Source organism: Numenius arquata, chromosome 11 (genome assembly GCF_964106895.1).
Source record: "Numenius arquata chromosome 11, bNumArq3.hap1.1, whole genome shotgun sequence".
Lineage (NCBI taxonomy): Eukaryota > Metazoa > Chordata > Aves > Charadriiformes > Scolopacidae > Numenius > Numenius arquata.
The window spans coordinates 19,742,047-19,770,043 of NC_133586.1; the positions used below are offsets into that span (position 1 = coordinate 19,742,047).

The 27,997-nt window shown below is 38.8% G+C and overlaps 2 protein-coding genes across 4 annotated transcripts in view; one reads left to right on the plus strand and one right to left on the minus strand.

The window, feature by feature from the left end:
* CIB2 (calcium and integrin binding family member 2) overlaps positions 1–14,202 on the minus strand; it is a 50,686-nt gene extending 36,484 nt beyond the window's left edge. The window contains exon 1 of the mRNA XM_074155984.1: positions 13,977–14,202. The gene's annotated coding sequence lies outside the window, so the exon portion shown is untranslated. The remainder of the gene's footprint in view (positions 1–13,976) is intronic.
* Positions 14,203–14,238: 36 nt separating this feature from the next.
* Positions 14,239–27,883, plus strand: IDH3A (isocitrate dehydrogenase (NAD(+)) 3 catalytic subunit alpha). Of its 3 annotated transcripts, none has more exons than XM_074155985.1 (11): positions 14,239–14,348; positions 16,595–16,657; positions 18,476–18,559; positions 19,759–19,873; positions 20,441–20,628; positions 20,887–21,020; positions 21,688–21,790; positions 21,869–21,933; positions 22,895–22,979; positions 23,470–23,622; positions 25,545–27,883. In XM_074155985.1, exons 1-11 carry the CDS (start codon positions 14,322–14,324, stop codon positions 25,626–25,628), a joined length of 1,101 nt encoding a protein of 366 aa, XP_074012086.1. In that variant the 5' UTR covers positions 14,239–14,321; the 3' UTR covers positions 25,629–27,883. The 3 variants fall into 3 exon arrangements, with proteins under 3 accessions (XP_074012086.1, XP_074012087.1, XP_074012088.1); XM_074155986.1 differs by having other exon boundaries at positions 14,302–14,348; positions 16,595–16,633; XM_074155987.1 differs by lacking the exon at positions 14,239–14,348 and adding an exon at positions 14,789–15,141.
* Positions 27,884–27,997: the final 114 nt, after the last annotated feature.

The following is a 27,997-nucleotide window of genomic DNA, read 5'->3' on the forward strand; positions in this document are numbered from 1 at the left end:
TCATTATGAACTTAAAAAGCAACCTGTCTGTTCTGTCTGGACACTAAAGCCACTGGGAGTCTAGCTAGAAAAGCACAAACTGAACAAATTATTGTATTTACTGAACAAATGCTCGAGTCACTCGAGTTTTCATAATTCTTATAAATTCAAAATTTCTGGCAAGAAATCTGAGAATCATTGCATTTATTTCTAATGCTATACGATGGCCTGAAAAACTTCTGCTAACAGCAGGCCCCTTGCGGGTTTTAGGTTATTTAGAATAGAGGCTTTGCCTTGAAAGGTCACCTACTCCAGCCCCTGAGATAATACATGCTCCTTTTATAAGATCCCACTTCATCTGCCCTCGTGCCCTCAATAATCAAGTTAATTAGAAGTCTGACATAAAGGATCACTGCTGGTTTTTTGGAGGTAAGATATCACTGAAAGAAATCTGCAATTATCTACTTAACTTCCTCATGCCCAGCAAAGTGAACAAAAGAAAGCAAACAGAAAATTTCCTATTGATTTTAATGAGATCATTAGCTTGCGTAATGGGACTTGCTTCTCAAATTTGGCATTTAGGTGGCTTAACTGGTTCTTAAAATATTTTGCAGAGAAAAGAGTCAGATAGCTGGTGTATTTAGGTTCCATGGGTGGCTTTGCTCTTGGCTGGCAGCATGACTTTCTGCAAGTTACTCAACGTGTCTTGTAAAGTAGAATTAATGGTCTCTGCTCTTAAAATTTACTTTATAATTAGAGTTTTATTCTTTGATTTCCTGTGTCAGGTGAATGCAAGTTTAGGGCAAAATGGGAACAGACTGAAATATGGTGGTTCACTACCTTTTCCCCTAATCTGTAAGACCTCACCGCAAACTCCTGCATCAGTTCTGCTTTATGTTTAGTTCTACGGTGATATGAACCAAAACCAGGTATAGAGATAACTGTGCTAAGAATGCTGATACTTAACTTAATGTAAAGTGTGCATACACAGTGTAACATGAGGTATGGCTCCAGAATCCGACCACGTGTAATTTGTTCTGTTGGATCTATTGCCAATACCAGAGCACAGCGGGCAGCTTATGAATGGCAGCAGAGTCCACTGAATGGGAGATTGTCACTTACCACTTCTAGAAGCAAGTATCATTGTGCATAAAGCACAGTTTCCGAATAAAACTAGTTTCACATAGGTAAGCAAAAGACTTCTCTACAGAAAAGAAAAACTGGAAAACAGAACAACAGAATGAAAGAATTGCAATGCTCAAGTATGCAAAGCTACTGCGAAATAATATTTCTGAAACCCCTTAAATGCATATTTGTCCTCTAAGACACTAAATCTGTAATTCCGGCTTTTATATGTATGGTTTCATAAGGGCAGGTTTAGTCTGATCCTGCAACAGCTCCATTGGAAAGTTTTATAAATAAGGAAATAATATAAAACAGTCTTAGCAATACAAAATCACTCCAAATTAGAAAACCAGTCTCAAACAAAAGCCAGTGAGCCACAGATAAAGTAAACCAGTGACTAACAGGAATGTTGACAATATCCTCAAGGCAAGACAGATTAGATCCATACTTAGATCTTACCGAGCAGCTTTTAAGAAACGAGAAGTGCTGAACACTGCAGTACTTTAAATGTTAACATTTCAGAGGTTTCATTTTTAAAATCACAAATGATGTTTTGTGCTGTGCCAAAAGTACACAACGTGTGTGAGAACATTTAATCAAAGAATAAAACTCTAATTATAAAGTAAATTTTAAGAGCAGAGACCATAAAACCATCATCCTACGAAGTAATAAAAAGGGTGCTGGATAGAAGCAAATGAACTTTCATATAAGATCTATTATTAACTCTATTCTGGTAACAATTTTACAAATGCAATGTTTTTATTCCAGTTACTATACAACTAAGATTGGTGCAGAGTTGTGCAAGATATTTATGTATTTTCATCACTGTAAACATATAAAGAGTTACTAGAAGTCAATGAGACCAGCACCAGTCTTTCTTGCGTACCTATGCAAGTACTTTAGCAAATCTAGATTTAAACACCAAAACAAAAAAATCCTGCCAGAGTTAGTTTCTACATTAATAATAGTATTAGTATATGGACTTTTATCTTAAAAAAATGCTGGTTGCATCAGAATGTCAATGGCGATTTTAACATACAGCCTATCTTTATTTGTAATCAGATATATTTTAGAGCTACAGTCAGAGCAACTAAACCTCACACAGAGTTTATATATATATACTGCAACATGGGAATAAGAACAGTTAAACATTAGCAAGGACTGAGGAAGAAACCGTCAGCAAATGTACTTTTGCTCAATCTATATATGCACCAACTGGTAACATGAAACCAGAATCGGACTAAAGCATAATTTCACAAAAACCTTGTTCCATTATTATGCTACTTAAAATTTGCACATCAACAGCAATATTCTGTCAAACTGAAAAGCACTTTTTACAGAAGATTGTGGAGAACCTGTGATGAATACACTTTTTGTATTCTTGCAAAGGGTTCATTTTCATCAGAGATCCTGACTGAGTCAAGCATAGCTTTTTAAATCAAAAGATAGCTTGATGACCTAGTTTCATTTTATAAATGGCATTTCTTAACAGATCATAACATAACTTGTTTCATCTGGTTTTGTGTAATTCTCATGAAATATAGTTGAATCCCACTTTACTAGAATTTTAATAAAAGGAAAAAGTTAGTTCTGTATTAGACAAATTTTTGTGTAAAAGCAGCAAGTCACTATTTCATATTATTATCTCTTATTGCAATATTGCCTAGAAGATGGCCAGGATAAACATCAGTTTGTTTTGAGGCAGCATTAAATAATAGAGTAAATAATCCCATTAATGAACAAATACAAAAAGAAATGGCTTGCAATAAAACCTGTAATATCTGATATAACCTGATATCTGATGTAATAATATCTATATTCTCTAGATTCTGTCTACTAAGAAAAAAATTAGAATCAAATTAATATCAAATTCAGACCACCTCTTTGAGTAACCCCAGAAAACCCCAGATTGATTGAACAGTGGGGCAGTTTGTCCATACCCCAAGCACAGCTTCTATGCGTTTCCTACTCAATATAATTGTTTCTCAGTGATAAATGCAATGCACTGAGGCAAATATACAGCTCTGACGTCACATTATTGCATACCTTTCTTTTCCATTGCTCCAAGAATCTTCATACAGCATCACTCAAAAACCCCTAAAATTCCCATCCATTTTCTTTTCTCATTATAAGACCTGACCTCCCGAATCTGTAGGCAGCTTTTAAAAGCTTAATTTTAAAATGTTCTTTGATTGCAATGAAATACATATTTTTTGCTCATTAATCCTTACCTTTTCCCTAACCAGACCTTAGTTAGATTTTGCATTTTATGAAAAGAAAAAAAAAACAAAACCCACACAAACCAAAAAAACCAAACAACCTAACCAAAAAAACCCTCACAAAACAAAACACAAAAAAACCCCTCAAAGAGTCAAGTACTCTAAGGGCAGAAGAAGCAGAAATCCCCTGTAGAATTTATTTTCTTACAATGCTAACTTTTTAACAGAGCTGAATCTCAATGAGGAAACCACTGTTCGCAAAAGCCTAATTTCCAAAACATTTCACTAAGCTTATGAATTTAGAGAGCTGCCAACTATAACACTATCTTAATAACAGGTGACATGACAAAGTGTTGGATTTGCAGCTTTCCAGTATTTCCTCAGATAAATTGCCTTTATCCATTACGAATAATGAAAAAAAAAATGCTATGAGAGATTTAATATTATCAAGTCCTATTATGCATCTCTTTTACAAACAGTTTCCACTGGCCACTCATCATCAGTTTTAAGGAAGATTATTTAAAACACTCATTTATTAAAACCATTGACGTCATCTTGTGGGTGACCAGATTTACAATTATTTCATTTAAATGTAAAGGTTTGTTAAAAAGTGTTTCTTCAATATGGCAGTTTATATGTAAAAAAAAGTTTACATATGAGCATTTCAGAAAGTTTTAGACAAATCAAATAGGGTTATTTCATTTCATTAATATCACATTAACAATCTGAGATGCTGGCTCTTCAAGCAGGTGATTTTTCTGCAGCTTAACCTTTAATCCAGAGAACTAAAGCCACTTATATATGGTTTTGCCATACTTTAAGCACATTAACTTCTCATTTTTCCATCTCCCTTTTACCTATCAGAGTGTCTCCTACGGAACAAGCACTTCAGCAAAAAAAAAAAAAGTGTTAAAAAAAGACATTTCACTACTGAAGTAGCATTCAGGTGCTATAAGCTCAGAGCAATTTGTATTCTTTCTAGCACACAATTCCACAAAAATGATGGAAGTTACAACCAGATAATACTATGACCAGAAATATACTCAAATAAAGAAATTATAAGTCTAACCATGAGGGGAGCGAGGTTTTGAACAGTCTTCTAAGAGGAACTGTGGAGAATTAAAAAAAAAAAAAAAAAGTCCATTTTACAAAAAGGATTAAGTTGATGCTTTTGCTTCTGCTATACTGCTACTATGGACTCTGTAACCCTGAGGATCGCTGTAAGAAGCACAGTACCAACCTACAGACATACAAATTCACAAGAAGTTCCCTAGTTCTTATTTGGAAAAAAAAAAAAAAAAAAAGAAGAAAAAAGACTTAATCAATGATCCATTTTGAAAGCTATTTATATGTAGATGCCTGGCTGTACAATGGGTGGCAGATGTGCACAAGAGACTCTTGCAAAGTGGACCCAGGTACAGAGTGTTTTACTTTGGTCTGGTGTTCAGAGGACCTGCTGACCCAACTGCCGTTTCAAGAAATGAAGAACCTGCGTTTTAAAACTTCTGGAACCATCACCCCATTCTCTCATTTTCTGTTCTGAAGGAACTCCACACATGAGAAAAAGGCAAATAAGATGGCAAACTCCGAGTCAAACAGCTCTGTATTACAGCAACTGCATACTCCCCCGGAATGCAGTGGAGAGACAAGAGCTCTCTGTGTGGATGGTACAGCGGTAACCCCAGGATTTCTATGTTTAAAAGATCGAAGAGGTATGCAGTAATTAATGGAGCAGAGGCAAATCACCAGCAAAATAAGGACTTTACCTGATTGTTCACAGCACAAGGCTAATATTCCTTCCTGACAAATTCCGGAGGTTAGTTATTGTCCTGAAACTTGTTATTTTATTGTACTTACCATATATTACAAGTGCTATTACTAGTCCAAAATGATCTAGCACTATACTAATGAACTGCAAGTCTGCCTGTAACAGAGAAATCCCACAGGCTGACTGAATCCACTGGGCCTAACTACTGCCAGGCTCTGAGAGCAATTACCCAGCATTATGCAAGGCAGGGGCTGCAAAAGCCATTAGGGAAAGGCAATTTCTACATGAAGAGTAGTGAATTAGGGATGACATTTCAGCTCTTGCATTTGCCAGTTTATGTCAAGAAGATAACATTAATTACATTTGGATTTTGTTGTTTCACTGCAGTTGGGCTCTGTTCTGTGTTTACTTGTATTGTTAGTAGGAAGACAGACATTGGTGTTTGACAGATCCTTGATTTCCCTCTTTCCCTTTCAGCAGGGATGTAAAAATGCCTTTTTGGATCTTAGACTACTAAGTTTTAGTCATTAGACTAATGTATTACAGTGACAGATGGCTGGTGAGGGTGAGATGTGTGACAAAAGTGGAAATTAAAGAAGCTCCATGTTCACATTTATAGAATCATAGAATCGTTTAAGTTGGAAAAGACCTTTACGATCATAAAGTCTACAACAAGAAAAAGGTTAGAAATTTAATAACAGCATTTAATTTATACCTTATTTTCAGCACAGGATAACATTTTAAAGCATTTTAGCATATATCCCCAGCCTGACTCTCTGTGGCTAAACACCTACACCGTGAAAAGTCCATGTTAGCAGTAACTCCAAAGAAAATTAGTATTTAAAATAATGGTTTCTACTTCAAGAATTTGAGCAAAAGATCCTTAAGGTAAAAAGAAAGTTACTTCCTTTTGTGTGCACTGATCTGTTCCTTGGTTATCCCCAGAGAAGCTAAATGCTGATTTCCTGCGCTGTTAAATCTATGTTTATTGCTTCATATAAGAGAAGAGAGCAATGCAGCCAGCCCTATCTGCATCTTGTAATAAGTAGTCAGCTGCCTCCTCCTTCAGCACACTTCTATGTGATATATTGCCTCACTGTATTTTCAGAAACTTGTTCAAGATGCCCACTGTGCAGAACCTAAACAACTCTATGAGTCTATAAATGTGAAAATGGAGCTTCTTTAATTTCAGTAAGATTTGCAGTGTGCTGAAAACTGCTGCAGTGTGAGTGAAAACTGAGAATTATTTTTTTTTTTACCCTGTTAAAAATTCAGTTGATGCAATGTGAAGTAAATAAAGAAGTACCGATAAACTATCCCTGGACACAGAATGCACACCACTTCTGTTAAGGTAAGAAACTGCCATGCAGGAGTGGTGCAAACAGAAGGATACCTATTCTGGAACTACATTAAGCGTATTTCTATGCCTTATCCTTAGCAGAAGATAAATTAGGAAAGACCTTTCTGGTTTTTTTCCCTCTCCCCTCTATTGACAACAAAGGCATCAGGGAGAGAAAAAGAGGTTATTGCTACACTTTCTTCTTTACAGAACACTGAATAGGAAGATTCTACTAAGAACTCCCATTGTCAAGCTAATCACAGTCTTATCTTACTTCCTAGTCCAGACACTGAGGATTCGACTCCCTCCCTTGTATACAGAAAAGGGAATTAAACTGAGTATATTCAGCATCCCATCCTTAAAATACTGTTACAATTCCTGGGAAGGATCAGTAGAACATATGATGCAGGCTTCAAATGAAGTTTTTGTTTATATTTGGAAAAAACACCCCCCAAAACAACAACACGCACACCCCCCAAACATATTAAGATTATGCCTTTCCTTCCCCTCATGCAAACTAAGATATCTTACCTGGTAGGCATCTAGCTGTTCATCAGTAAATATCGTTTGCTTATTACCCATCTTAAATGAGGAATTCTTCCTCTATGCAAATGCATCCCATTAGAAGTAGCTGGATTCCTCTGTATTGTAGGCATTTAGAGCACGTATACTCCGTGAGCGTGCTGAAAAAATCCCAAAGCCTGCATTGAACTGGTTCTGACTGTACCTGTCCAATGAGGAAGGACGCAGTAGTGAGAAATCTTTGCTTGACTTGAGTGTGCCAGGAAGGAAAGCGTTAAAATCACAGGCAGGTGTCGCCCAGAAACAGTGATGCCATTCTCCTCCTTTTCCAGATGTTTTTCTAAGAGGCATACAGAGCTTTTACAATGTAAAACCCGAGCAGCCAGTGCTAGAAGAAATCAGCTCTCTATTGCCTCGGTGCCTCGCTCACTCTGTGACCAGGGCGCTCCTGCTCGGCACCTTCATGGTTTAGAGCAGCTTTGCGTCACCCGATGGCGCTCGGTAGCGCAGTCGTATTACACACACACACACACACACACAGAGCAAATCTAGGAACTAGGAAAATGGATTAGCAGAGTAAACATTTCTGCACCTCGTTTTCCCACAGATAAAAGGACATCCTAGTCGGTGCTGGGCTCTGACCCATAGCACGCTGCCAATGTCAGATACAGCTGGATGGAGGCTCAAAGTGTGCAGAGCGTCCCCACAACATCAGCAGGTGCTGCAGGGGCTCCCCAGTAAGTGCTTAAGTCTACACTGTGGCTATAACCAGCCCTGGCCAGGAAGGGTGTGAGTTCACTACCAGAGGTGTCAAACTCCCAGGTACACCAGTGAGCACAAGTATTCCTTCTCACATTAAATAAATAAAATAAAAAAGTAATCAGATTAAAGTAGTTTAAACAGACGTTAATCTGACTCCTTCAGCTCAAGAAAGCACAGCTGGAAAGAAAAAAATGTTACCACAGCCTAAAGCAAAGGTAGAAAGTACCACTAGAGGGCTCACAGTGTATTTTAAAGTAATACAACCCTATTCCCACAAAAATTTTAAAAATAAAATAAAAGGGCATTTTTATAAGAGATGCAGGCAGACAAAAAAAATTAACTAAACCAAAATTATATTATCTGACATCTGCAGAAGGTTAAGCTCTTATAACAGTAGGAAGAAGGATGAGTGAGAAAGGATGGGAAAAGGGAGGAAAGACCTGTTATGAGTAAAAGTTTCTTTAGACTGCTCACTTCCCATTTGTGCACACAGAATGGGAAAGGGTTTGTAAATATTTAAAAAAAACCCTACCTTCTTTATCTACAGCTCTGCCAACGGTCATTGGTTCCTCAGCAAGTTAGCATGTTCAATGAAAACACCTGGAGCATTACCATCTTCTTTTTCCTACAGCTTCTAATGACCCTGACCTGATAACAGCACTGGTGTTGGATATGTAGTAAAAACATTCTACAAAGTGCTGAACCACAGACTATTCTAAAAGACAGCTTATTTAGGTTCTAATGTTTAGAAACGCAGATTCGATGAACTGCAAACCAGCACTGCCCTGTGCTACAAAACCACAAGCTATTACCATATATACAAAATAAATGGCTTGGGATGAGAATGCATTCAACAAGGCTTATTAGCGATAAGCAAACATCAGAATTTTAACAGTGAAAGGGGATGGATTCTACCAAGAGAAGGTATTGCAGCACAGTTTCAGAATAAAAAGGAAAAAGCTACAGTAGTAAGAATACAAACTCTGGATGCCCTAGCATCCAATCAAGAGTGCAGCAAGGATCTATTCAAGTATCAGACAGCTGAATGGACTGTTTGTTACACGACCAAACTGACCTCTGTTTTTCTACCCACTAGTGCTCTGGGTTTTTCTCTTTTCCCCAGGGCACAGTGGCATTGGATTCTTGTCATGTGCAAGAAGATTCTCCACAAGCAAGTCAGAATGTAAAGAAGAAAACAACTCCAAGAAAACAACTGCAAAAGACAGTTTTTTCTACTTATTAAAAGTGCTCTTTTAACACGCTTTTTTAAATCAGAAAACAACAATCCGTAAGAGCCCCTTGAGATTAAGAATTTTCACAGTTCTGAAAGGTCTTACACATCCTCAACTCTGAAGGAGCTTCATCACTGGATTTAGTGGTTATGCATATAATTAAGCACGTTTCGTGTTATGATGCGGTGCTACTGTAACGCAAGAGCCAGCAGCTCTTCTCGCTCAGAGCAGAGCAATACACAGCCAAGTAATTTGCATGAAATAGCACTCCTTTCACAGCTACCTAATGCCTGCTGCCTGTCTATGCAAATCAGATTAAATATAAATGGCCAAATTATCTTTAATGTCATTATATAGAAGTGAATTAACACCAGGGGTGGATTTGGGTCCACATCTTTTAGTCTTGTGATTCTGTATACTTAATAGTATTCTCACAGCGAAAAGACTGACATCTCATTTCTTCATTTTTTACCTGCTTTCATACTCCCGGCTATCTGGTCCCACTGTATCCAAGATGACACACATATCAGCTAGTCTCTACCTTTACAATCAAAGTAATAATAGAAAGCAGGAGGTCTAAAAGGAAAGCACCAACTAGATAAGTCTTATTTGTGGTTACAAAGCAGGCCAGAGGTTGAGTTCCTGAGGTTCATGGACACGTTCCTGCTTATGCCTTTGGGCCTGGCTTTCCACTCTGCCCCCTCCACTTTTCTCTTGCGTATTAGAAATGCTTTGGGTTCATGCTAATGTAGAGAAATTCTGCAGGAAAACTAGTATGTTAAAAGAGTTGATTGCTTTAAAAGAAAGACTCAGCTTACCAAGGGAATGGCACCCACTGAGTATATGGACAGACAATAAACTGTTTCTTCAATTCTTCTTTCCATACTCTGAAGAGTATTTTCAATTAGTAAATAAAACTAAAATGCACAGATTTCTAAAAAGAGGGTTCAAAGACTGGATGTTCAGGGTTCTACTATACTAACTAGTTCTTCTCAAGCACGCTAGAGTGGTACCTATATTTCACTGCGTAATTATCCTGTTGTACTAACTGGGTAAAATTGAAAGATGGTATAACACACAAACTCTTTTCCACTCTTGCTATTTTTTATGTGTATCAAAGATCAGATAATTTTCCAGTTTGCTCTTTTTCACTTCTTCTGTTTGTATTTATCACAATTAGTTTAATTTGCCAGTTGAGTATTAAGCAATATTTACTCCCAGCATAAGTTTCTGCAATAAATCAATACTTTTCTAAGTACACAGCAAGGTCTGACCTTAGAGTTATCAGTACCAGCCTTTCATCATGCTTTATTGTATTTCAATTTCTCTAAACTGTTTGCCAAAGGAAGTGATTTTAAGCTATTTAGCAACATATAGCATACATCTTGCTATCAGTTGCAAGTAAATTTTATGTAGTACTATAGGTACATATACAATAGTCTTGCCATTACACTGGCCATTATACCAGAGAACATGGTTAAGTAGTCACTGTTCACCTGCTTTAAAAGTTTAATTCATGGAGCAGAAAATATACTATCCAGCATGTACACCAGATTTAATATTTTACAGCAAGACGGCTGTCAGCTGCAACAGCTTAACACCCAGCTAAGGCTGCAATCTGAGCCCAGCCGCAGGGACGCGCTTCCACTGCCAGACCTCAGGGACAAATCATCCCTCTTGATGGCTCTCAGCGCCATCTCCAGCTAGCCATAGCTGCTACATCAGGCGACTTTGCTCTGTCTGATTAGTAGAGGTCTAAGTTTAATAACCTCCAACAGAGAGGTCATACTACCTTAAATTGCCTCTGTAAATTATGCAGTGAGAATCTGACTGTGGTTTAAGTATGAAAGCTCTTATTCCTCAAAAGGAAGATCACGATACTATGAACGGAGATCACTTTACCTGTTAATGAGAGGATCCACACAGAGTTGTAACAATCAAGTTCCATATCTACTGCCTTCAGTGCTCAAGTTGGTTTGCTACAACTCTGAGTTTTCATATATAGACATAATCAAAAGTTGTCCTTTTAACTGGGGAAAAAGGAACCTGCAAGATTTCATGCCCATTACACCAAATATTCCAACAATTTCTCTCTCACCCAGGTTAGCTCTTCATCAAGATGCACTGTTACCCATTAGCAAAAAGAAGTTTTGATCCAAAAGGGCTGCCTTTACATTTATTCTGTTGCTAGTTTTTCTGCACTAAGTTGCATAGAAACTTTGTGTTCTAAGTCCTTCTACTGCAAGCGTAAGTAACAACGATCACTACTCCTAACGACTACAAGGGAAAAGTTCTATCCTCCACTGATGCTGTTGAAATTCACCCCAAGTCTTTGGGGCATGTTTTATCTACTTTGAACACTATTCACAATTCTCTTTGCTCACAGGTAAATGAAGAATAATAATGTTCACCTACAATAGGTTCTATGGAGATAGAACAGTTAAAATGCTTGTGAACCCCTTAAAATGAAAATCCCTACAAAACATTACCATTGTAATATGCTTCACTGTGACATCTTGCCCCTTATTTAATAGTTATTGCAAACTATAAATAAAAAATGAGCTGTAAATGCACAGTTACAAAATACAAATCCTAAAATAAGTGAAAACGATGGTTTGATGCTACTGCAGTAGATAGAAAAATAGCGTTTCCAACACATGACTGATAGGATGGTTAGACCCCACTAAATTTGTCTGGAAGTGCTAGCCTGCAAGTGAGTGATTCATGGGACTGAGCCCCATTTTACGGGTGAATAAACAGAACTTGAGAAAGATGCAAAACACAGCCCTCAAACCACCGAAAGGTGTTGACTACCTGACTAAATGCACTTGTTACGATGACTGAGAACTTTCTGTAGAGAGCTTTTAATGCTAAAGAAAACAAACAGAAAGGAAAACCTTGTGCCAAATTTTTTGGTTTTATGATCTTATCTATGTAGTTTAATAAAATACACTACCTTGGAAGACGGAGGTTTCTGACTGCATTTCATTAAGCCTAATTTATCCATAATAAATCAAGTAAAAATGACATGTTTTTTTAAAGATGCTTTACACAAGACAATGCTTTGCCTCAGGGACAAAATAATAATAAGAAAACTAATGGTTTCTTAAGAAAATTACATTTAATATCATTAATTTCCTCACAGTGAGTCTCAATACAGTGATTACTGCCAGCTCTATATAGGCATCTTTTTTCTAGGCAAAATAACTACTGATGATTCTATTACTGTGTTGTTTAGCCCTTCTCAGAACAGATCCAAACCAGCTACTGATAATGGCTTATTATTGTAGTATTGTTATGGCAACACCTATAAGAGAAACCTGTTCCAACAGCTGTTGAAAACATATGTAAAAAAGAATTTCTCCCCAATTTCTCCCCTCCCCTCAATTTACAATCAGAGTGTAAACTCAGAAAGTACTTGCAGAGACAGTCAGAGAACACAAGCAAACAACGTGAATACACTGATCAGCACATGATCAACTTAACATTTATGGAGTCCTTGGGTAAGCATCATGATGAAAGAAACAACAAATATAAAGACAGGAGTAGAACAGATGTATACTTTACAGTGGAAGCAGTACAGTAAAAACACTTAAAATTCAGCTGGTACGTCCTAGAAACATCATGGGTCAATCTCAGGTAGGAGCTAGCCTCAATTTATAAAAGGGGAGGGAAAAAAAGCAGTGAATAGGACATGTAAGCTGGGGAAAGTAAAGATGGCACAACAAAAGAGCCAATATGTGCAAAGTATGATCAAGCTTAGAACCAAAAAAAAATTATTTTACAGTAACTTTTAAATATCTGCAGGGCCAATTTGGATTTTAAAGACTAAAATGAAAAACCAGCAGTAATTACCAGTAAAAAATCAGTTATCAAGAGAATTCTGCACACTTGCCATTACAGACAAATCTGAGAGATTATTCTCAATTCAAAGCCTTATCAAAAATAAAACAAAACATACACACAGTAAGCCGTTTCAAAAATTGTGAGTACCCTCTGGTGCCCTGTCATGGGGGGCTTGGGGGGAAAGCAAGCGACACCCAGAAAAGAGAGGCTACCAATGCTGTGCAATTCTAAGGATTTCTACTCCCTCACACTTTCAAGACAAGAGCAAACCGAACACACAGTCTTAGTCCCGGGTTTTCTGGCACACACAGGACAGAAGTAAATGAAAAGGCTGCAAGTATCTCGATAACTCCATCACCAAAAACTGGCACCAAATAATAGCGAGATCTTTACATTGCCAAAGAGGATTAAGAAACCGAAGGTAGTTTTGTTTTTTTAAATTGTCTTTTGGAGTTCAAATTTTCAGCATATATTAGACTCATATTTTATATCACTCTTTGTAACTGCTGAGTTTAGAAATTCGGTCTTGATTTTAAATCAAAGCTGAGAGTCCTGTTTACTCCTATAACTAATTTTTTGGATTGACTATGAAAGAGTTGACATAAATTGGCTGAACAGAATTGCAAGCAAAGGCAACGGCTGTTATTTAGACAGCAGAGCATCCCACACTGCAAGAGAGTCTGCATCACTGCTTGTCTGTGCAGATCGAACAGAAGGTGGAAGAACCATCCCCACTTCACGGGCAAGAAAGTCTTTCTTAAAAAATCAGATGAAGCGGTTATACCCAGCCGTGTGAGCTCCAACTGCCTTAGCTCTAGCTTGGTGCTTTACCCTCAAGAACATCCCAATCTACCTTAACACCCTTCGGCAGGGAGCAGAATGATAGACTGAATTATATGTACTGAATGATTACTGAATTATATATAAATGAAGGCAAATACAAATTTTAAATTGTCCCTATTTCAACTTCGGGTTTTGACCGCAGAAAGAGCATGTTTTTACCTCTGCTGCAACAACCCCCCGGCACCCTTCGACTGGTTTTGTCCCGCAAACGACCCAAGTCTAGCAGCTGAGATTTTTAAAAAAGCACCGAATGCTGCAAAACCGGAGGCCGCCTGGAAAACCGATTTAGCTCGTGTGGCAACGACCGGTAGCTCCCGGGCCCACCCCGGCACCTCACGCACCGGTAAGGGCGACGGCCCTCCAGGGCGGGCGGGCCGGTACCTCAGCGCAGCGCGGGAAAGAAGGAGGGAGAGAGGGCTCCGCCGGGGCAGCGAAGAGAAAGAGGAGAACGCTCGCCGCCAAACAGAGCCGGGGTGGCGGGAAGAAGGGGGGCACCCCCGGTGCCGGGGCGGTGTGGGGGCGGCGGCGGGGCCGCCACAACCTCCGTCCCCTCAGCGCTGCCGCAGCGGCGCTCCCGGGGGCGGGGCCTGCGGGGGCGGGACACGCTGCTCGTCGCGCGCCGGTTCCGGTCTGGAGGCGGGCGCGGGCGCTCTCAGGCCTGGGCGAGCGGCGGTGCCTGCGGCATCATGGCTGCGGCCGCGTGGATGCCGACGGTAAGCCAGGGGGGACAAACTCCTGCCCCGCGCCTCCGGCGGGCGGGGAGGCTGGCGGCCGCTCGGGGCGCGCCCCTCACCTTGGCCGCGGAGGCGGCCTCGCCCGCCCTCAAGGTCGCGGTGCCGCCGGGCCCTGGCAGCACCGCCGAGGGATGCGGGGCTGGCGGTGAGCGGCGGCGGGCTCTCTCCCCTGCCCGGGCCCGGTGCCCGGGAAGGGTACCGCGGCGGAGCCGTTACTCCAGCGGCCGCCGCTGCCCGCGGGGAGGGCCGGGGAACGCCGCGCCATCCCGTCCCGTCCCATGCCATCCCTCTGGGCGCGGCCCGGCCCGGAGGCCGCGCCGTAGAGGTCACCGCGTCCGCGGGCGGGGCTCGGCCCCGGGGTGCGCCTACTGTTACTGCCCCCCTCACCCCCCCCCTCCCCGCTTCCCCATGCGGGGCTCACCGTGAGCTGCTTGCGAACCGTAACGGCTGAAAACGGCACCGCTGACCGCAGCCTGCGGTACCGGTCGTGACGGAGCCTTGTGGGGAAAAGATAAGAATTACCGGGTTCTGCCCGGGGGGTTTCTGGCCGCTGCCTGCTCTCTGGGGTTGCCCTGAACCGGTCTGAAAGGCAGCCGTTGTTCCCGGGGCCGTCAGGGAGACGCTGGTGCCTTCGGCCCGGGGTCCATGAAATGCCTGTAGCGCCCGTAAATCAGAGCCCGCTGGAGGGTAAGCCACCCAGGAAGCCCCACTTCACCTATCTGCCAAAATACGGAAGAAGCGTCAAGAGCTAATCGTGAGACACGGCTTTAAGGTCAGAATGGATGGGTTTTGCTCAGCCCCATTCCCTGCTGGTGTTACCCGCGTCGGACTGAAGTATAACGTGCCAGGCCCACGATTTCTAGCAAGACAGACTGTTCCCTTTCCAGGGCTACTCTGGAATGTGAATCCTGACCCTACGGGCGGGAACTGTACCAGAAGGGCACTTAACACTTGTGTAGTCGAATTAACCTTTTCATTTAATTGCTCCAGCTGCTGCTGCCTCAAATATATGGCTGGCTAGAGCAAACCCTGCTCGCCTGTTGCAATGACTCAACATCTCATGTTGACTTACAACTAAAAATAAAGTTAGCTTAAATTGTTTCTCTCGCAGCGTTCGTTACGATATACACGAGAACTGTATTGTTTCTAGCTGTAGTGCCACCAGAGTTTGTCCCTTTTGCCGTACAGCTCCATTTAAGCATAGGTGTCAGTAGAGATCGGAGATGACAAATAGCAGTTGGGCAGGAGAGGAACAGCGGTTGTCAAATACGTTCCTACCTGGCCTGCTAGCTGCAGCCGCACCGCCAACGGGAGTGTGGCAGATCTGAAGTGCTCCGAGTCTATTTACACTTAGGTGTCGTCTGACTCTTAAGTCAGAGAGGTGTGATAAATCCCAGAGAGGAGGGTAAGATCAGGAGGCTGTGATTTTTTTCTGCGGTGAAGTTATGGATGCTGATACAATTGGGGATTTTGTTCATGGTGCTCAGCTAGGGCAAGAGCTCAAGCCGAGATGTCATCCCAGTTCTGAAGCTTTATGCCAGTGCAGAATATTCAGATGTTAGGAAGTGTAATTCTTTGACTATGCTGTGTAGACTCGTCGCTATGGTGAATTTTGTCTTTAATGTGCATTTCAATTACGCTTTTTAAAAACTGACAGGCATGGAGAAGGCAACAGTAAAAAACCTATGGAGGTAAAAGGTGGAAGCATAAAATTCACCACGGTTTGAATGGAAGAAGCGACACTAATGCGAAGTAGTTTTGGAAACATCACCTAAAACATGTAAAGCTACTGTCCACCCAACCATCAGTGGCAGTGTTTGATTTTTCACTTTGCTTTCCACGAATCTTCATCCTTAGCGTATCTTCTATTTATTTAGAGTTACTGCAACCTTATTTCCAATGTGTAGTGTGTAAGGACTGGGCTTATTGCTCAGTAACTTCCCCTGGCCCCCAAGGCAAGACAGGAGAGTACTGCGCACTGCAAAGCCCGGTGTCCTGGCTTTACCTCATGCTAAGAATACCCACGAGGCGATGCTGCACAGAATGTTAGAGAGCAACTTGGCAAAGCGTGAGGCGCTCTTGTTTCAGTTGGGTATTTTTCCTAGTTCGAGATAGGAAATTTAAAGCGATACGATTGTAAAATGCAGATCTGCTGAAATACTGTTAACTTTTTCAAACCCCATTTCTGTAGTAAAATAGCATCCTTCTGTTTTGTATTCTTGCAGGTTTCTCGATTGCTAGGTGCTTTCAAAAACCAAAAACAGGTGACCAGAAGTTTTAGTAGTGCTGTGAGTATAATAGTACCATTATTTTCTTTTAAGAAGTTTCTCAAGAAAGGGGTTCAGAAATTTACTTTTAAAAGATTGCTGTTGTTATTTTTACTTTCTCAAAAAGTAAGGCCTAAATAAGTGAACATATTGCCTTAATGCCATGCTAGATTTATACTGGTTAATTACTGGTTTTGGCAATTGCATATTAAAGCCTAAGTGATAAAATAAAAAGCTCTAGGAAAAGATGGAAGTGGCATGAAAACTTTTCACAAAATATGGACAAAAGCCAGTCTTTCATCTGGAAATGGGCAAATATTGGGCAAAATAGAAAGATTGAGAAGCTTCTCATTTTCTTCATTTTGTAGGCTTTCCTCTAAGCACTAGATTTACTTTACTGCTGCTTTTAGAATACCTTGCATTTAAAGTTCTGCCTTTTCAAAGCCCTCTTTTTATTTTAGACACTGATTGTGTATTTCCTTGTAGGAAATAAGTTTATTTTCCTTTTTACCTTCTTTATATGTATCTGTTTGAAGTGCCCACGGGCCTTTCTTTTTCAGTGAAGGCAGCCTTGAAAACTGCTCAGGCAGAAGCAGGGCTCAGCACCACTGCATGCACCCTTAAGCAGGACTTAATTTTAAAGAGGAACTGTGGCTTTTAATTACAAGTTTTGTAGAGCAGCTAGAAAAGAAAGGGAAGGGTCACCCATATCTTATACAGTATAAAAAAAGGTGAGGCATCTCCGGTTCTGTTTATGCCACGTTACAGTTTCAGATAAAACGTTCTCTGGCTGAGGGGGAGCCCTGCTGTGCTGGGAAGCAACAACGCAAGACAGCACAAAACTCATTTTGAGGCATTCCATCAGTTATGTGCTTGCTCATCAGCAGCGTTCTTTTATCCAAAGCTCTACTGCTTTTGTAGTGCACACTGAGTTTCTTTGGCTCAAATTAGATAAAAAAATCAGTCAATATATATTGATATTCTGACTATTTTGTGTGGAGAATGATGGAAATGTATCTTGTGAGTTGAATCTAATTGGGGTTTTGTAAATAATGCTGTATCTGAGCTGTCTTTTTTGATAGGTAATAATGAGCACTTGCAGAACTGCTGGAAATCTTTAAACGAAACAAAAAGAGTTGGGGCACACAAGATTAGAATAGTGATCATAATTTTTTTCTTTTTTTATCAAAGCAGAGTACTTTCTTCCGCTGTTATTCAGTGAGCCTGGGCCGTGCAATTTATTTCATCTGTTTGATGATGATGATATAAGAAACAAGACAGAGAGCATTATGGAAGGAGAATAACTTGGTATTGTTAAAAATGGCTCTGAGATTTTTAGGAAGTCACTTGAAAAGTTTAGATATGCATGGAACTTTTTTTTTTTTTCCCTAAGGTGAAGGTAGCTTTTCATAAATTGAATCTTTTCTAGCATGCGTCAGTATTATGCAGCATGTTCATAATATTGGAGACCTATTATGGATAACACAACCATAACTAGGTAGTGTTACCTCCTCTCTAAATTTCAAGAAGAAAGCATGCTGAGATCATTCATTTCAAAGAGTGAGCAGGAATTTGCCTTTCAGGTTAAACCTCTGTGTTTTGAAATAGAAATAGATAGTAGGCAGACCTTTAAACCATTCTCTCGAAACGTTTGCACGCTGCCTTTGAAAGCAAGCTAGTCATTCTTGCTTCTGTCCAGTACTGCTGTTCTTCATAGTATTTGCTATCTGAAACTTTATTTTCTTTTCTAGTAGTTATTTGTTCCTACACCACATGAAAATGTTTTCTACATAGAAAACAAGCATTCATCTGTCGTACTACTGATATTTCTTTACCTAGGTACAAACAGTAACTTTAATCCCAGGAGATGGCATCGGACCTGAGATTTCTGCTGCTGTCATGAAGATCTTTGATGCTGCTAAAGTAAGTTGTATTTGTCTTGCTGTAAGCATTGTGAGTTTAACTACAACAGGTATTAACTAGGTGTACGTATATTTAAAATGTTTTCTCTTTAACTTCCAAAAGTTTCATTCATGTTTAAGCTATTAAAATTTCTTGACAACAGAAAGAGTCTGAATCTGCAGCTAATAAAAGACAGGATTGCAATATTAAGGCAGGGTTTGAAGCCATTAGCTGGCAGAGGAGGAGAGAGTTGAGAGCAAACGCTGTGTTTAATTTTTGGAAATACGAACTCAGTATATCATGAGAAATCCATCCGGTTGATATAGCGATCCTGAGCAATTGATAAGAGGATGTTCATTCATTGTGACCTCCACTGCAGATGAAAGTTTGTGTGAAAAGACTGGTTTATTCTTAGAAATCAAATTGCAGTTACTTTGCTGCACTCCCAAACACATTTGCTGAAGCGATACGAAAACTAAGTATCACTTAGTATCCAAGAACTGTTTTATCCCCTGTCTGAGGAACATCACCAGAATTTGTCTGGCTTCTTTGAAAGGAAATACAGCTCATCAGGAAAGATGCCTTTTAAATTGTTCTACATTAGTAACAGCACCAAGGCACAGTAAGTTGTTCTTAGATTGGTTCTGTTTGCTTATGAAAGCTGTTATATCTTTTCCTTTATGGTCCTTCCTGATGAAATGAATGGGTGGCAGCCTGTTTCCACTTAGAAGATTCCTGTGGTGAATGCAAATTCAGAAAGCATTGTGGAACGTTTGCAGATTTTCAGTTAGATAACAGATACCTATCTATGTTACGTACTGTCTTCCAGGCAGTATGGATGATGAGTTCCCAAATGAATTCAGTTTTCAAATGTCTTGTCTCTTGCATACAAGAAACTCAACAGCTCTAAGAGCTTGAAAGAAGGAGCATGGATATTGCAATTCTAATGATTCTGTGTATATGTTGCCTAGGGAGGCATCTTGTGGTATTCAAGTTTATGATGATTCGTTGCTCATACTACTTCATTTTCACTTACATAATTACACTTTTTAACAAATTGTTTATTTTTGAGTTCAAACATCTCATGGTTACTCTTGCTCACCCGAGAATTGTTTAGGAAGGCGTCAACGAAATTCCTTATGTACCTTTTTGTGAAAGGAAAGTTAAAGCTTGAAGCAAAAGTCATGATATTTAAGTTAACATAGAGTAAATGTGTTTAGGCTCCTATTCAGTGGGAAGAGAGGAATGTTACAGCTATCCAAGGACCAGGAGGGAAGTGGATGATACCTCCAGATGCCAAAGAATCCATGGATAAAAACAAAATGGGATTAAAAGGTACTTAAGGGGTTAATACAAAGATTAAATACTGTTGGTTTTATTGAGAGTCTGATTTGAAGCAAAAGTCCTTCATGTGCAGCACAATAAAATGGCTAATTATAGGGGACAGCCTGTCAGGTAGTCTTCTGTTATCTTAAAACAGTCCTTTGTTTCAAAGCCTTAACTTTCATAGGTCTTCTAGGAAATAGGTTAAAGGCAGGTATTTCTACATACCAGCCTTTGGACTCTATGCAGAATGCAGTTCTAATGCAGCTGATACACAACAGTATGTGATAACTATATTCCTAATGAATAGTATGTTTTTATGTTATTTTTGGTGAAAACCTTTTGTAAAAACTCCTATTCCATTTCAGGGTTGCAATTTGGCCTTTAAACAGCCGATTAATATCACTGTGTGGTACTCTTAAGTACACAGAGAATTCCTGTGGCATTTCAGCATAAGGGTTAAATAGGACTTTGGAGATGCTCTGTAAGAGTACTGCTTTACCTAGAGTTTCAACTCTAAAACCCATGGAGGAGTTTATCTTCTCATTCATCCTGGTATTTTTTTCTTTTTTTCTTCAGGGCCTTTAAAGACCCCAATTGCTGCAGGGCACCCGTCAATGAATCTGCTTCTGCGTAAAACCTTTGACCTTTATGCAAATGTACGTCCCTGTGTCTCAATTGAGGGGTACAAAACCCCATACACAGATGTGAACATCGTCACAATTCGAGAGAACACGGAAGGCGAATACAGTGGAATTGAGCATGTGGTACGTTGCTGGAAGGGCTGTGTTTCTGATGGGTTTTCTGTGTTTCATGAATGATAACATTTGCCCATCTTGGTGGTCTGTATTAAGAGATCGGGTGGTGGTTTTTAAGTTTGCTACCCCAAAAAAAGTTATTTTATCGTGAAATGCACTGTCAAGACTGCCTCACTCACAGTTCTACTACTTTGTTCCAACCATTCACACTAGTGACTTGAAAAGTGAGCTTACACTTTTACTCTCAATGCAACTACTGTCTTTCAGATTGTTGAAGGTGTTGTGCAAAGCATCAAGCTGATCACAGAAGAAGCTAGCAAGCGCATCGCAGAATTTGCTTTTGAGTACGCCAGAAATAATCAGAGAAGCCATGTTACTGCTGTGCACAAGGCAAACATTATGTATGTTGACAGTTCTGTTTGAGAACAACAAATAATAATATGCATTTAATTATAAATAATTTTTAAAATCTTCCTCAAATGTAGAACTCCTGTTGATGCTAGTGGGAGTAACTAAAACAGGCAATAAGTAAGGTAAATGCCTCCTAAGTAAAATGGGCAATATTGACCCAGTATTGATAGGGCTGTAATAATTACGTATGAATGTTTTTATTAGTAAGTTTGCAGTAGTCTTGTTACTTTCCTTGCAAAGCTCTTATTTTTAAAAATAGTCTTAAACTAGGAAAATTGATTTAAAAACTGAGGATGACAATGGCTAGTATCTTCTACAGTTTCCAAGCCACTTTGTACTAACTGAGTCATAACATGTGACATTATGTTGACACCACCTTTACAAACTCAATCAGCATTTAGTAAATGAATGTAAGTCATTCTGAGAATTAATTTATGCCTGTTAAGCTACTGATACAAAAATATTTTGGGATGAAATTTAAATGTAATATATTTTAAATATTATTTATATTTAACATCAATATCTTTCACATGATAGTCACAAACTGCATTTCTACACTCAATATTTTTATGTAATCCTCTGTTGCATGCAGTTCTCCTTATCATCAGTATTGCTTACTTACATAACTGCAGTATTCTCTTACTTATTTAATTGCAGGAGAATGTCCGATGGGCTTTTCTTGAGAAAATGCAGGGAGGCAGCAGAAAACTGTAAAGATATCAAATTTAATGAAATGTATTTGGATACTGTGTGTCTGAATGTGAGTATTTATGTGTTTTAATTGTGGTTATTTTTTAGTTTAAATTCTTAACCTTACTGAAAATATACTTCTTTCCAGATGGTTCAGGATCCATCACAATTTGATGTGCTCGTTATGCCAAACTTGTACGGTGACATCCTCAGGTATGGAGATTTTAATTTAAACTAACCCAACATGTAAAGCACTGCTACTTTCTAGACACTTATGCATGTCACAGGCTAACCAGCTGGCTGGTGATTTTTATGCATCCAGGGTTTAAAACTTTATAAATCGGACTGTAAATGGGAAGAAAGGATCGTATTATTATTACACTTCAATTATTAATATATTGTTAGGAAGGGCTATATGATGAGAATGTGCTGCTTATTTAAAAAAAAATTCTGCTTGTGGAGGCTATTAATATTGTTCAGATGGGGCAGAAGAGAAACTTCTCCAAACGTGTGAAGAATTTAATGGCTTAAATTGTAAGGAAGAACGCTTAGTTAGATATTGACTTCTAGATAAAGTTTTAAACTGAAAGAGGATAGATTTAGATTAGGTATTATGAATAAATTCTTTACTGTGAGGGTGGTGAGACACTGGAACAGGCTGCTCAGAGAAGCTGTGGTTGCCCCATCCCTGGAGGTATTCAAGGGGCTTTGAGCAACCTGGTGTAGTGGGAGGTGTCCCTGCCCATGGCAGAGGAGGGGAACTAGATGATCTTTAAGGCCCCTTCCAACCCAAACCATTCTGTGATTCCATGATAGTTACAGGGAACTGTATGTTACAATTTCTGCTAATTTTTGAGACTTCTACAGGTATCCTGTGCTTCGAGTACCTTTTGTTGTGCCTATGTCTTAATCAGCTTTATTCTAGTATTTGGAATTTCCTTTTAATTTTACTTTCTTAAATTGTCTCCTGCTCATAGTTCTACAAATTTTTAAATGCTCCAATGGAGTACAACTGACTAACGGCATCTATTCTTTACCCAATATTATTCAGACTGTGTGGGTATATAAAAGAAGTTACTGTTGCAATAAAATGAGACACAAAAATATTTTAATATGTCGCAGAGGTAATTGTATATGGAAAAATGTGGTTTTTTCTGTTTGGGTTTTTTTTCAGTGACTTGTGTGCTGGATTGATTGGAGGCCTTGGAGTAACCCCAAGTGGAAATATTGGTGCTAATGGAGTTGCCATTTTTGAATCTGTAAGTATTCTTATGCAAGGTATAGTATTAATAACTGCTTTGTTGCAACTTGAAAATCTAAAACTTGGAATCTAAAACATGACATACAATGTGGCTGTCAGTTAACTAAGTTCTCCGTAAAACTATTTTTTACTGTGAAGATGAAACTTTACCCAGAGAGAGTAGTTATTGCAGTTTTTTGCATGTCCTCTTACTGATGCTTTGTTTTCCCTCTTTTTCGTGAGATAAATACACTCTGTGAAACAGAAATTGAGGGGCACAATTGGGAAGTAATAGGTGACCTAGTTCCCCCTTTCTGATGCCTTTGAACTGAATTGTTCTGGTCTTTCCTGTCTCCTTTCCGCTAACTGTATCACAGTGAAATAAGTCCTATTTTAACATGCTTGTGCACGAGGACTATGTTTGAGGTTGCTTGCATACACTTGGATGGCCCGGGACATTTTAATCTGCATATTTATATCCTAACAGATAGGTTTGCTTTTATTTCTAGGTTCATGGAACAGCACCAGACATTGCAGGAAAAGACATGGCAAATCCAACTGCCCTTCTTCTGAGTGCTGTAATGATGTTGCGTCACATGGGACTACACCAACATGCCACAAAAATTGAGACGGCTTGCTTTGATACAATTAAAGATGGAAAGGTAATATGAGAATGTGCAAATAAATGCAGTGAATTAAAATCATATTCTATCACAGCAAAAATTAACTTAGAACATTAACACCAGAACAATGGATGACCTGCTGTGCTAGCCTGACGCAAGAGCAGTGCTGCTATCCTTCTCTGATAGTAAATATATTATCTTTGGTGGTATTAAATCTGTCCAGCTCAGTAATAAGGACAGGCTGTAGCATTCCTTGTGTCTCAGTAGTGCTCATTTTACATTTCCACAGCTTTGTGAACTCTAAAAGCTAGACTAGGATGTCTGTTTTTCATGAAGGGGATTAGAGGCTTAAGTAACTAGTTGTGTTTCACTTGTTAAATTTATAATGCATACAAAGCATATATATTTAAATCTGGATCCTGAAGTGAAGGATACTCATTTGCCTTTCACAGGCTTAATTATCTACTTTGTGTAAAGCATTTCAGTGCTGACAGTAATACTTCTGCTCCTGTTTTTTCAGGTCAATTATTTCTTTTTACTTATAACTGCTTTCATTCCTTTTTTGGACTATGAAAGAACAGTTTTTATCCAGTATTTACATTTTCAGTTAAGATTGTAAGTGATTTCTCTTCGCCAATGAGCATCTCCTGATTCAAGACTCAAATAGGGGGGCTTATGCTCTGAAACCTGACTTGAATTTGTGCTCTTAACGCTATTGGTTCACTCATCTACTTTGATGTCCACCTTTTCAAAACCTAGCTGGAAATATCCTGAAGATCACAGTCAAAGAGGATTAGTAGTTAGCCATGCTTGTTCAATTATCTTAGGCAGGAGGATAAGAAGCTGCTTTGTAATTAAAAGTAACAAGCATGCTTAATCAAAAAGCTGTCATCATTTCATAAGTGGTCTGTTTGCAGCTATCTTACTGTGTGTAGGAGCCAGTTAAAAAAAATAAAATCTAAACTTACAAGTGAATAAAGAGGTGCTCCTGTAAAGTTCCCATTTACTGCTCTGGAAATGAAATCCTCCATCTGCAGGTCAGTAATTCTATGGAAGATAACATAGTGCAAGCTTTGTGACATGGCTACTTGTTTACTCCTTACTTACAATGTTATGATTATAATCTCACACGGGAGAGAATATTTTTCAATTGAAAAAAGCGTAATGCAGTTAAAATGACAAGATCCTAAAATAGTAACCTTTATTGCCTCTTATGCTTGCTATTTCTCCCTTTCTTCCCTTCCCCCCAGCCATTTAATTAAGATCTGTGTGTGTGTCATGTAAGGGGAAAACTAATGATTTTAAATTATCTCCTAGACTGCTTTAATCTAGCTAGATTGGACAAGCAATCTTGCCCAATTTTTTAAATTTATTTTACTATCTTCATGCTGCCAGACAGGACTTGTACTTGATGAAAAAATTTCTTTTAACTCTGCATTTTTCCATCTCTTAACTAAACTAAGCAAACTTAAAGAACCGTTAACATGCAGCATTAAGAGCTATGTGTGCTTTTTACTGTGTGGGTTTCCTTTAAAAAAATAAACCAAAACCAACCCAAACCCCAAAACCTTACAGAATGACTTTTAATGAGCTGCCTTTCAGCTGAGCCTTCATATATGAATTTTACTTCCAAAGGACAAACTTCTTATTGAAAATTTAAATACTTAACAATTAATTACATTGTTATGTGGACAAGGGTCTTTGGAGAGCTTTGGCCAAACACACTTTCTTCCTGTAGTCAAGATCAAATCATGTTGAAATCGGATAACGTAATGCCTGATGTTCATACTCAAGTTTTCTCTGCCTACTTCAGATGAAGGCTATACAGGATGCAGAAAAACCTAAACTTGATATATTCCTTCTCACCCCTACTTAATATCCGTACACAACACATAGAACTGCTCAAAGACAAGACTAGCCCCATAAAACATTTTGGTAATATTATTTTTTCTTTCTTTCAGGTCTTGACAAAAGACTTGGGAGGTAATGCCAAGTGTTCGGAATTCACAGAGGAGATCTGCCGCAGAGTACGGGACAAAGACTAAACTTTTCTCATACTACTTACAATAACTCCAAAAGGACACATCACACAAAGTACATTATATGTAACCTGATATTCATATGCATATAGTTTGTTTGTCTCTTAAGAGAGCAAACTTTTTAGTTAGGGCCTCTCAATTAATAAATTTAGTCCAAATGGCTACAAATGATGCTTGTGCCTGCTTTCAGTGGACTTTTCCAAGTGCTTTGTCTTATTTATTTTTTTCTTATCTGGTGAATGTTTTTATGTAAGTGAATTCTTTTATTGCCAGTGTAACTGTATACCATTTTCCATTTCAACTGGAGGTTTTTACTTTCCACAAAGAAAAATTATGCAAATAAACCAGTACCAGAATTAGTGAAATGTAAATGCACCTTAATGGTTAAAGCCTACTTTATTGATCTTGCTGAAGTTTAAAAGATAGGTTTTCAGCCTAACAATAGCACAAGATGACTTTCGTAAACAGAAACGGGTATAAAATAACTTAAAATAGCAATTTCCTGTTAAAAGCAATGAACAGAAACCACTTTAGATGCTCTGGTGATTCATAAAATATAGCTTTGCTCTCCAAGGGCATGAATAAAGAAATAGAGGAGTCTAGAGATTTATCTATTGTGTATTTTAAAAAAGCCCACAATCATTAACCAGCAAGGGGTGAGAATTAATGGTGAAGTAAAATTATTTTTCAAATCTATATACCAAAATAATTCTTACAAGTTTTCCTCTCTGAAACACACTTTATTTTAATGAGAGTAAATTATAAAAATTACTTCTGCCATATATTTTGAGGGGAAAGTATCAACTTGGCAAATTTATACTAAATATTTCATGACTTCTGCTAGAATGCTTTTCGTGTTGTACTCTTATGCATAGTCTGTTCAGTGTGTCTTACTGTATTGACTAGTAATATTATTCTAGAAACTCCGAATGTAAGGGACTAGTGCTAAATGGATTAAGACAGATCGAAGGTTTGGCTCTGGTGCTTATGTTCCAGAAATACATTTCATCCCTATTCAAGGGGATCTGAGCCTATTTTTTCCCTGCTTTCTAAGCTTAATAGGTGCAAAAGCAACTTTTCACTCCCTTTTTCATTGCATACAGATCATCATGTGAGTCATTCTGATCTGTATGTCTTAAGGTATGCTTTCATTAGTACACCCTACAAGAAAATGTGTGTTTTAAAACCCGTGACAGCACAGGATTACCCCTACTGCCAGAACCAGGCTTCTTAAAGCTTAATTCTATTAATAGATACTACTCCACAGCGTTACTTTCTATTAAGACTGTTGAGGCTGGTTGTGTCAGAAGTAAAATCAACTTGAAGTAACAACATCTAGTGTCAGTCTACAAAGTAAGCATCCCAGCTTGTTTTATACAGTCTAACATCATGTTGGAGGAGGGACAATGAGCTTTATGCCTCATGGACTCTGCTTTCAGTAAATAGAGAAACATTTCTTTCAGTGTTTTACAAGCTGCTGCTTCCTTGTTTCCTTGATCTTAATATTGTCAAAGAACTTCGGAATTACCGTTACGCACAAAATGGGGAAAAATAAACTTTTCAAAGTCCTACTGCTTGTTTTGTTTTTATAATCCCAGGCTGCTGTCTTGTCTGACGTGTTGAGCTGATTATTGGTACTTGCAGCAAATGTTAAATCTGTAAGATGCATAAAACTGGTAATGGAGCTTTCATGGAAAAAATATCCTATTCTGCATGTGTTTTTTTATCAAGAACAGTGGCTGTAGCCTGCCTGCTTGTGTTAGCCATTACAACGCTGCCAAAGATCACTTACCCTTTAGACAACTTTCTGTCAAGTATGTCCTTCACAAAATATGATTATTTTTTTTTTTTTACAAAGGGAAGAAGAAATGCAGCTCACATTTGTCAGAATTAGTACAATGTGGATATTGAAACACGCAGATACATGCTGACGTTTCTTCTAAACTCTTTTGCTTAAAATAAAAAAAAAAAAGTAAACAATTTTAAAGACATTTCTTTCTAAACAGTACTTTCATGTGAGAGCAGCTATATTTGCTATTTTATGTCTTTCAGTCTTAGCTATTCCCTCCACTTTCTTGGTTATTTGTTTTTAGGAGAAATAGTGATGCTTATTTTAACATGTATTTAAGAAAATTTGAGTTGCTGTTTTCACAAGAGTCTGAATTCTAGCCATTGTAAAAATGGAAAAGGAGTGTCTTTAGGTTCTGAATTGTTGCGTTAGTGAACAAAAATAAACTCTTCTCTGGGAGGGAAAAAACCGCAGCCCTTTTGGTATTTTCTTTTTTTCAAATAATTATCACTGGAGTGCTGTAACAGTTTCTGTTATACAGAACTGCTAACCTACCAAATTATATCATGAGTTACAGGCAATGTCC

Excerpts from the sequence above, each read along its gene's own strand:
- IDH3A (XM_074155985.1), top strand. The coding sequence starts at position 14,322 with ATGGCTGCGGCCGCGTGGATGCCGACG. Across the intron at positions 22,980-23,469 it reads GAGTTGCCATTTTTGAATCT|GTTCATGGAACAGCACCAGA; the intron begins GTAAGTATTCTT and ends TTTTATTTCTAG. Across the intron at positions 23,623-25,544 it reads ATACAATTAAAGATGGAAAG|GTCTTGACAAAAGACTTGGG; the intron begins GTAATATGAGAA and ends TCTTTCTTTCAG.